Source organism: Rhinopithecus bieti, unplaced genomic scaffold (genome assembly GCF_001698545.2).
Source record: "Rhinopithecus bieti isolate Rb0 unplaced genomic scaffold, ASM169854v2 scaffold_18353, whole genome shotgun sequence".
NCBI lineage: Eukaryota > Metazoa > Chordata > Mammalia > Primates > Cercopithecidae > Rhinopithecus > Rhinopithecus bieti.
In genome coordinates this window covers 1-11,224 of record NW_016809465.1, presented here as the reverse complement: position 1 = coordinate 11,224, position 11,224 = coordinate 1, and the positions used below count along the sequence as shown (strand labels likewise).

The window sequence follows — 11,224 nt, the reverse complement described above, 5'->3', positions numbered from 1 at the left end:
TATATATATATAGCCATTCAGATTGACAATATGAAATTCAGATACCAAAATAAATCCTGGATGAATTCTGAAATAGAAAAAATATACATATAATATACAATCTATTCTGAACAATCTAAGTAGTATGTTTTGAGAAACAATAAGATTTAATGTGTATTTATTGAGATTGGTCACATTAATTTTAATAATTTCTTTTTAAATTTGCAGTTGGCAATCAGTGGATAAATTACATATCATTCTGTGGTCTTAGAACACATGCAGAGCTCGAAGGAAACCTAGTCACCGAGCTTATCTATGTCCACAGCAAGTTGTTAATTGCTGATGATAACACTGTTATTATTGGTAAGTACAGTATATGGTCTATTATTGTATTCCTTGCCAGTTGACTTACCCCATGCAAAAATGTTTGCTGCTGTTCCTCCTAAGCTTCCTTTGCACTTGAAGGAGACAGTAACACCATATCTAAAACATTTCTGAAGCTATCCTTTTCTCTTATGTCCTTTCTAACCCATCTGTTGAAATTGTTATAGATACGGAATAGGTGTATATATTCGTGGGGTACATACGACGTTTTGATACAGTCATACAATGTGTAACAGTCACATCAGGGTAATTGCGGTACCCATCACTTCAAGCATTTATCATCTCTTTGTGGACTGAACTATTTTTATTTATGAAGAATCAGAGGTACAGAGCAATTAAAGGGACTTCGTGAAAATTGCAGCATCCAGGGGCAGCTGTTTAACCCAGCAGTCCAATAATGTGCCAGATTTCACTAATTCTTTATTACTCCCTTATTTTTTTTAATTTTTAAAGCTATTTTTGAGATGGGAGTCTCGCTGTGTTTCCCAGGCTGGTCTCAAATGATTCTTCTACCTCAGCCTCCTGTGTGCTGGGATTACAGGCCTGAGCCACCACACCCGTCTATCCCCTTATTTTTATTTCCAGTCCAAGTGCCCAGATTTCAGGGATTGGTGAGGGATAAATGAGGAGGGAAAGTGTATCTTAAGTGAGTACCTTGTGGTAATTCGTATGTGTTTACACCACATCCACCTAACCATTACCACAGATCTGAAGTTGTACAAAAGTTGAAATCAGAAGGATGGTAAAGTATTGCTGCCTCTATGCATGCCATTATTTTTCCTAACATGTATGTTTTGCATGTCATTAATTAGGATGTAGAGCAGTCCAACTTTGTTGATGTGCGTGGGTGAAGTGGGTATTGTGTACTAATGATAGGATGTAGCCCTACACTAAGGTCTGCAGTCTTTTCTTGTCAAGGATACACAAAGGATTTTTCCAAAGGTCTCTTCCCACTGACAGATTCAGGAGAGTTATTCTCCTAAATAACTTGTACATTCTACCTAAATTAGATTAGCTTGATCAGAGAGGTAGATGTTCAGCTTCCTTCTTTTATACACACAGAAAGCTTCATTCTTCCATCATTGAATTATTTTGACTTCTAATATTAATATTGTATAAAATGCATATTGGAAGTCCAGGATGACAGAGTATAAATAACCAACGAGATAAATGAGGTAACCAGTGTGGGGCATGTTATTTAGGGAGATGACCAACCAGATAAATGAGGTAACCAGTGAGGGGCATGTTATTTAGAGAGATGATGTCTCCCACTAATGGGAATTCTGCTCATCTGTTTCAAATAAAATGTAGTTTATCAGCTTGAATAAGATACTTTCCTATTATTCAAGAAACTAAATGTCATGGAATATTTTGAAAATTTTGGACAATAAATATGCTTTCTATTCGCCACCGAGAAAAGGAAAAATATCTCATATCTGAGAGTAGTAAGACTGTCTTATCTGGAACATGATTTGAAGAGAAAAGAAACAGTTCTAAAGCCAGAAATGGTGTAAACCACAGTATGGTGAGATACATACACACACCACACACACACACACACACACATACACACACACACACACCACACACACACACACACATACACCACACACACACACACATACACACACACACACACTTTTAATATTTGTATAGCACATTAAAAAATATTGTTCTTTTATCTCCTGGTCTATAGGGATAAAAGCTCTTTAGGAGTTTATTTTTTCCCCCACTTGCACTAATACACAAGATTTCATTTATTTCTCCTGAGCTCCTCTGACTTGCTCTTCAAAAGCAAACCTCAGAATACTTTTGAATTAAATTTGACAATGACAGTAAGAAATAAAACTACTGATGTTTCCTGAAATGGAAAAATGAAAATAAACAAAGCCACATATTTCTTCACCAAGATTTCAGAAGCCTTGAAGTAAAAACTGACAGATGTAAATATTTTTTTGAAAGGTCATTTTGATTTTCAGCCTCGTTTACTTTACATGAAGTATAAATACAAATTAGTTTTCGGTAACAGAGCTAACAGTTAAATAAATTTGTTGAGGTTTTTAATTGACTTATTTTCTGGAAAAGTCTCTAAACCCTCAAAGACTCCAACTTATTTTGTTTAGCAATACTTTATCAATTTTGCACACAATTCTTACACATTCTCTTGAAATTGAGGACGTGGCCCTGGGAGTCTAAAGAGGTCTTACTTGCTAGTCCTTGGAGGCTGGATTCCTTTTTTCCTTCCCCAACTGCCTTAGAGAATCGATTTCTCCCAAGGAAAAAAATCCAAAGTTTCTTTTGTTCTTTTTATCTTGGTGGAAACTCAAGAATAAGCAGGTTTATTGTTACTGTTCTAACACATTCACCCTATTTAAGTTCCTAACACAGAAAACAGTATTTAAAATTCTCAGAGAGGAGTTTGAGAAGTTAGTTTGAGAATATTTTACAGGTGTTAAGCAAGTATTTAAACGTTTAAAGGAGATTTAAGTAATGTATGATTAATTTTTCTTCCATAGCAAACTTATGCAAGAAAGATTGAGTAGCTGACATAAGAAAAATGACCGTTTATCTTCATTTTACTCCTCATGAAGAAATATTTGTTTTCACACACTGAAGATCGCTTTTGTGCATAATTGCCTGTGGCCCTGGGTAACCCTGCTGGTCATGAAATCTGTGACCAACTCCAGTTTTCTTACCCATCTTAATTTTAGCCTTTAACCAGACACACATTTATTTGGTTTCCTAAACAAAGCCAAGCTACCCTTCAAGTAAGTTTTAAGCCTATCCTAATGACTAAGTGAAATGCTTGTTTTTAATGTTCACTAACCTGCTGCAGAGCGCAATAGAGAGATGCGAAACGTGAATAAAACAACGCCACTGCCCTCCCAGAGATCACGGGCTGGAGGAGAGGCAGCTGCTCCTTCCATATGAGAACAGAAACACTAGAATGGACGTGGCCGAACCGGAACAAGAAGGTTCAGGGGCAATCAACAAGTATGAGTAGGAGGAGAAACCAAGTCGAGGTCATGAGTCTCAGGATTTAAAGGGCAGGCTTCACTGTGGCAGATGAGAGTCTGGAATTGAAGGGCTGCCCCAGTAAAGAGGAGGATATTCCCTCATGTCTGCTTTACTTTTAAATGGATCAAAACAAAAATATGAATTGACGATGGATACAGGGATGAAGTGGTATACCAATGCCTGGTTCTTATTTTTAGAAATTATAATCTAGTTGGTCTGGTTTGGGGCCAGGCATCTGGGTTTTTTTGGTTTGGTTTTTGGCTTTGGTATTTTTTAAAAAGTTTCCTTGTTAGCCTTCCTAGATAATGTTCATGTGTGGTCAGAGCTAAGAACCTCTGACCTGGAGGCAAAGGAAATACAAGTAGGTAGAGAAGACAGAATCGCCCAGTGTGCTCAGTAGAAGAACCAGTTTTCCTTTAAAACAAACTAAAACAGGGTAGAGTTGGTGCATTCATTTTCCATTACTGCTGTAACAAATGACCACAAACTTAGTAGCTTAAAACAATACAAATTTATTATCTGACACTTCAGTAGGTTAGGTTTAGTAGGTTTAGTCTTGTGAGTCCCATAGGACTAAAATCAGAGTGTGAGCAGGGCTGTTGCATTCTTTTAGGGGCCGTTAGGGAGAGTCCATTTCCTTGCATCTAGAGGCTGCCCACATTCCTTGACTCATGGCCCCTTCTTCCACCTTTAAAGTCAGCAACATTCTATCTCTGAAAAACCCCCAAAAGTCTCAACCCATTCTTCTGTAATCATAACTTAGTCTGATTCCCTTTCACTTTTACAGACCTTATGATTGTATTGGGTCCACCTGCATAATCCAGGCTACTCACCCTATTTTTAAAGTTAGCTGATTAGCAACCTTAATTCCATGTGCAGCCTTAGTTCCCCTTTGCCGTTGAACGTATATTCACACTTTTTGGAGATTTGAACATAGACATTTTGGAGAGCTGCTATTCTGCATACCACACAAGGATTCACAATTTCTGAGTGAGACACACAAAACAAGTACAAACCACAAAGGAAAGGAAAGATAAATCCAACTGCATTAAAATTCAGAAATTTCTTCATTAAAAGTACTGTAAAGAGAATAAAAAGATAAACCACAAACTGAAATAAGATATTTGCAACCCATTTAATATACAGAGCACATAAAAAACTCCTATAAATCAATAAGAAAAAACAAATGTCCAAAGAAAAATGGGCAAAGCAATTGTATAGGAACTTCACCAAAAAAAAACATACCCAAGCCTCATAAGCATACGAAAAAATGTTCCTTCTCATTAACATGAGACAAATAAGAGTTTTTAAAAATACCAGACTGGCAAACATTTAAAAGTTGGGCAATCTGAGTATTGGCATGGCTGTGGAGCAATACAGACTCCCCTCCACGACTACTGGGAGTATAAGTTGGAAAACATTCTGGCGTTACCTAGTAAAGTCATACACCCTGCAGCTTAGCAACCCACGCCTACATACAGAGCCTAGGAAACTCACACATGTCTGTACCAAGAAACAAATGCACAACTATGTACAGCAGAATTGTGCATCACAGCAAAACTCTGGAAGCAACCCAAACATCCATCAATAGCAGAATAAATAAAGAAATCCCTAGTATGTTCATTCAAGGAAAAGAAATGCATTACAATTATGTACAGATAAATCTCAAAGATGTAATACTGAATGGAAGAAGCAAATCTCAAAGGACTATCTGCTATATGATTCCATTTATATAAATTTAAAACAAGTCAGAAATAAACTCTTCCTTTTGTTGTTTAGGAAAACATTCAGAGCATGATGAATACAAAATTAAACATCAAGTCTTCCTCTTGGGGAGGGAAGAGTATGCATGGGAAGGTGCACAAAGCCTTCTGGGATGTGGTAATATGTTTTTGGCCAATTTTTAGACTGTTTTCTAATAGCAGACTCAGAATAGGTCATATAAACAACAAGGATGTTTATAGAGTGAAAGACCAAAACTCCCCTTATTTTCTTCTCTGTCTTCACTGAAAAGCACCTACTATTGTTAACAGTTCAGTGTGTATCTTTCTAGATCTCTTGTTCTGTCTTCTTCCTCATATGTTATATAAAAATAGGGTAATACTACAACTGTTGTTCTGAATTTGATTTTCAGAATACAGGAACGAATGGAGGAAGCGTTTACATCCATCATAGCTTATTATATCTAATTTATTCATTCATCTAAAATTTTCTCGTTTCTTTCTTCACATGCCTATTAAATAGTAGCCAACACACTTATTTAATGTGGTGAAGAGTCAGTGCTCTGGGTAACTCCATTTTGGCCCTTAAAATACAAGAACCACACCCTCTGTCTAATAATTCCAGCTCAGAACGCTGGGAATGTGTTCCTCCCCGCGGGAGTGTGGGGGCCCACCGTGGTGGGAGAGGAATGGGGGCGGGTGGGAGAGTGTGTGTGTGGAGGGAGCTCTCCAGGCTGGCTCCCATCCCGGGTTCTCCTGACCCTAAACAAAGCAGTGATGTCAGTTCAGTCCAGCAGTTCCCGCCTGACAGCGGCCTCTGCTGGCTCCAGGGGCACGGTGAAAGTCCTAAAGTAGCACTATGGGTTCCTACAGTTCACACATGGGGCGATTAAACCAGAGAGGAGGCTTCTTTAAACAAATGCTACGTTCCATCAAATGGTCAGTTCCTATGGCAGCGTTCTCCGGTGCAGATATTACAGAGTTAACAAGGATCTGATGATAATGCCAGTAATAATTAACATTTGTAGAGCAGCTTATAAATCATTAAGTGCTTTCACATGGTCTTACTTAATTCCCACAACAACCTTACAAGGTCTATATTTTTCTCTGAATTTATGAAAGATTATGTTAAAGCTGAGAAAGATTAAGTGAATTGCCCAAATTAATGTTGGGTCAACTGTCAAGCTCAAAGATATAACTGCAAATTTTATAGCGTAACCACGATGTAAGTATATGTATAAAGGATGATTTGTTGCTAACAAAACAAAGTGTTTCAAAGGTTCCCACTTTTCAGCACTCCAGTAGCATTCTCACATTTCTGTAGGGTGCTCAATCCTTTCTCTGTTACCCAGGGCACCATGGGGCACCACTCACATCCATAGTCATCATAGCTTTATGTATTAACTACATGACAATATTCTGGCAAAAGGCAGTAAAGTCTCTTCAGGAAAGGGCAGCTTGTCTCATTCATCTCACCATTTGAGCTCTGGCAGGGCTGCTGTCACCTTATAGCTCTGGCTGCTCCAGTGAGAGGGCCTCCGGGATGCCTGTCCAACCTGACCCTTCTGCTCCACGTCTGAAGAAGCAGTGTTGTTGCAGCTAGAGCAAGAGGAACAAGAATAGTCAGTTAGGCCCTTTCTGTAGTTTGTAGGACACCTCAAGGATTCAAACATGTGAATCTGCAGAGATTAATGCAAAAAAAAAAAATGTGATGAGGTTCCTGAATACACAGCAGAGGACTGCAGAAAGTACAGGGTGAACTAATAGCAAAATATTTGCCCTTCACATGTGAAAGTCAACGTTCTCAGCTCATCTGGATTTAAAAATAAAATGGATTCCTCAAATGAACAAGGTATTGAGCTAATAAAGAGAATTAATAATTTTAAAAAATAGAATGGAGGAAAACTGATACAGAAGCTATTGGCATGCTACACAAGTGAGGGAGGCAAGAAAGCAGATAGCCCAAAGCCACAAAAGGCAATCTGTATTTGAGATTATACTCTATTGATTATGAAGGTACTCTTGAGTTTTGACATTCACAGTTATGTGACTATGAGTTAAAGTCTGCAGAGAGCCTGATTCTTAACTCCAAAAGCAAAGCCATCTTTCCTACTGAACTGGTAGGCATGCCTTTTTCCAAGTGCTTGATGATTATATCAGTTAGAATCTTTTGTGCCACAAGGTAGAAAACTCAACTAGAAAAAACAAAAAAAGAAAAAACTCAACTAGAAGTATGTGAAACAATAAGGAACAATGTACAAAATAAATTATTTCACATAACAGAAGGTAAGAATATTCAAAGGTTGGCTAACTGAATGACTTAAAGACCCAGAATCTTTCTTCTTTTTTAATTTTTGTTTTTATGTTTGTTTAGAGATGAAGTCTTGCTCTTTTGCCCAGGCTGAAGTGCAGTGGTGCATTTATAGCCCACTGCAGACTTCAATTCCTAGACCCAAGCAATCCTCCTGCCTCAGCATTCCGAGAAGCTGGGACTACAGACACGTGTCACTCAGGCACTGACCACACTCAGCTAATTTTTAGAAATTTTTTGTAGGGATCAGGTCTCGCTATGTTGTCCAGGCTGGTCTCAAACTCCTGGCTTTAAGTGATCCTCCTTCTTTGGCCTCTCAAAGCGCTGGGATTTCAGACATGAGCCACCATGCCTGGCTCTTTTTTCTGCTTAGCATTTTTTTTAAAGCTTTTTTGTTTGTTCTCTAGTGGTTGTAAAATGACTGCAGCAGCTCCTGGAATCATGTCTTGTTCCAACCCTTCAAGCCAAAATATCCAAAGGATGGAAGAGACAGAATCCATTTTTTGTGTGTTTATACAAAGGGGAAACTCTTTCTCAGAAGCTTTCCTTCGTGTCACATTGGCTAGCACCATGTCAAGAGCCCATTTCTAAGCCAGTCACTAATAAAAATAATAAAATTACCACGGCTGGCTTAGACTGATTAAGATTCACCCCTGGGTGAGGGAGGGCCCTACCTCCCTAAAAACACATCTTCCCTTGATAACCTGGACAAAATTACGGTTTTGTTAGCAAGGACCAATTGAGTGGGGAGGGCAACCAACAGTGTCTGCGAGGTCAGGAAGGTTGTTCAGCTTCGCTGTTTCTCCTTACAGGCTCTGCCAACATAAACGACCGGAGTATGCTGGGAAAGCGTGACAGTGAAATGGCTGTCATTGTGCAAGATACAGAAACTGTTCCTTCAGTAATGGATGGAGAAGAGTACCAAGCTGGCCGGTTTGCCCAAGGACTTCGGCTACAGTGCTTTAGGTCAGTCCGCCAAAGTATGTCTTTCTGATGCATTTCCACTGCAGCAGTGGACCCAGCCCTGAACTCTGGCCCTGAGCACACGGGTCATCCTAGGTTCTTCTTCGTCTAAAACAGTGTGTCCCAGAATATAGGATATGTACCACCAGTAGTGTGAGAAATGACTTTAGGTGGTACGTGAATAGTTTTTATTTTAATAGCTTTTTATTACTGTCACGTGCAGTAGAAAAAACTGCAGTGGTAGTGCACTTGCAGCTCATTGCATCCTTGAATTCCTAGGCTCAAGCAATCCTCCTGCCTCAGCATTCCGAGTAGCTGGGACTACAGGCATGCGTCACCACACCCAGCTAAGTTTTTAAAATTTTTGTAGATACCGTGTCTCACTATGTTGCCCAGGCTGGTCTCAAACTCCTGGCTTTAAGCGACCCTCTTGCCTTGGCCTCTCAAAGCACTGGGATTACAGACGTGAGCCAATTAAATACTAGTCCTTAACTGATTTAGGACTAGACCAGGTCAAACCCTCCAGCTTCCATTTAAGTTTTTAAAATCAAATTAATTCCAGTAATACAAGGATATAATAAAAATTATTGAAGGAGTATGCCAGTGACTGCTGGTGTAAAATTTAAATGTGGGAACTTCTGTTTTCAGGTTTAAAATGACTCCAGGTGTCAGACATCCCTGATCTTTGGCAAGAAGATGCTAATTTTAAACTAATCTGTGGTGAAGCAGAGAGTATACTGGGCTAGGAAACTGGACTCGTTTAGGCTGTGTGATCCTAAATAAGTCCATTCAATAAAGTGTTATTTAGAACTTTCTAGGGCTGGGCTGTAACTGTCCGCATCGCCTGTTGTCTATTCTCAACAGAGTGGTCCCTCTAGAGCCTTCTAGATCATGTTGCTTCTCTGGTCACTATTGTCCAATGGCTTCTTATCTCACAAGGAACAAGTAGTATAATCTCATCTCCTTTCACTCTTTCCCTTGCTCCCTACAGACACTCATTTCCCCACTGGCCGTGGAACACCCTAATTACTCTCCCAACTCTAGGCCTTTGCAGGAAGTCCACAGCTTTATGATTCTAGAACTATATTTTCCATGATGCAGTTTTGGTGCAGCCTGTATAGTGGGATGCAGCAGGTGGCCCCGATATACTTAAGGTCAGGGCTTTATGCTCTTCTGGGAAGGGCACTGCACCGCAGCCTGTTGTTTTCTTTGTATTAATGCTCCCTTTTGGAAACTGGCTCACTTGCAGATGGGCGCTCAGTGAGCACATAACTCCCTGCAAAGGCAGAGGCCACTTCCCTCATTCCTACTAGTCCAGACTTTGGCTTCCAAGACCAACATAAGCCTCAGTTGTAGAGACATTCATTCTGCTCTCTCTGTCCAAGTAGCTCAAAAAATCCATCCCTCAAAATCTGTCAATACCTTCTAACAATGTTTACTGCTGTCTTTATTGCCTTTGTTACTACTTGTTTTGCCAGTAAGAATATTTTCAAACCATTGATAATTCAATTAGCTTCTAATGTTAATTTGTTTTGTTTAGCAGAGGAGAATTTAAAAATTGGTACCCTGCCAATTAGCCCATTGATTGCCTACTGCAGCATATGTAGAAGACAAATACTTCCTTTTGTAAGCTGGAATGTATGTCATATCTTTTCAGTTCCGTGAGAACTTAAGAATTCTCTTTAAAGTCATGAGTTTCTTTATGACTTTTTAAATATATAATAATTATAGTAGGTAGAGGTTTTGGATTACAGCACATTTTTATGTACAAATTTGGCAAATACAGAAAACCAGTAAGAAAATTAAATTCATCTGTAATACTATTACCCTGTGCTAACAGTTTTAACATTTGATTTATGTCATTCTTTTTTGTTTATATAGATATTAATATACTGTATTCCTTTTTTAAAACAAAATTAGAATTTTGCAAGCTTACTTTTTTTATTATTTAAGCAATGTTTCACACATTTTCCATGTCATCGAGTATTCTTCTATAATATGTTAATGGCTACATTATATTTTATTGTATGTGTATGTCATAATTCCTTTAATCCCTCATTGTTTGGCAGATATTTTTGCTGATATAAAAAAATGGGTATGTTTGTAGATACCTTCTTGTTCACCTTCTTAATTGTCTTCTTTGATCTCTTCTTGTTATATCACTGGCAATATTTTAGAGGGCTTATTCCTTCTATCTTGACTGAGTTTATTTAATCTTCACCAATTTGTTAGATTTCACATGGAATTTCACCATTTTAATTAACATTTTTTAGAGAAAAAATGTGTTTATTAGCTATGTATAATTTTTTTCATGAATTGCCTAGCTTATTTGTGTCCTTTGCCCATTATGCTGGAAGGCTTAACTTTCTTTTTTTTTATTATTTTTATACAATTAAGGAGTACAGGTACAGTTTTGTTACATGGATATATTGTGTAGGGGGTGAAGTCTGGGCTTTTAGCGTAACTATCACTGAAATAGTGTACATTGTACCCATTAGGTAATTTCTCATCCTTCACTCCACCTCCTACCCTCCCACCTTTTGGAATCTCCAACGTCAGTTATACCACTCTGAATATCCACGTGTATGTACTGTTTAGCTCGCACTTATAAGTGAGAACATGCAGTATTTGACTTTCTGTTATTTCATTTAGGATAATGACTTCCAACTCCGTGCATGTTGCTACAAAATACATGATTTCTTTTATTTTTTTCACTCAGTTGCATAAAGTTTTGTTTTGTTTTGTTTTGTTTTGTTTTGTTTTAATACTTTAAGTTCTAGGGTACATGTGCACAACGTGACAACGTGCAGGTTTGTTATATATGTATACGTGTGCCATGTTGGTGTGC

General features: G+C 38.3%; 1 protein-coding gene across 1 annotated transcript in view; it reads left to right on the top strand.

Moving 5' to 3' along the window:
• Window positions 1-8,393, top strand: part of PLD1 (phospholipase D1) — a gene marked incomplete at its 3' end in the record, with an annotated part of 205,359 nt that extends 196,966 nt beyond the window's left edge. Inside the window, exons 24-25 of the mRNA XM_017889473.1 lie at window positions 208-342; window positions 8,226-8,393. Of these exons, the coding sequence (XP_017744962.1) occupies window positions 208-342; window positions 8,226-8,393 (303 nt within the window). The remainder of the gene's footprint in view (window positions 1-207; window positions 343-8,225) is intronic.
• Window positions 8,394-11,224: the final 2,831 nt, after the last annotated feature.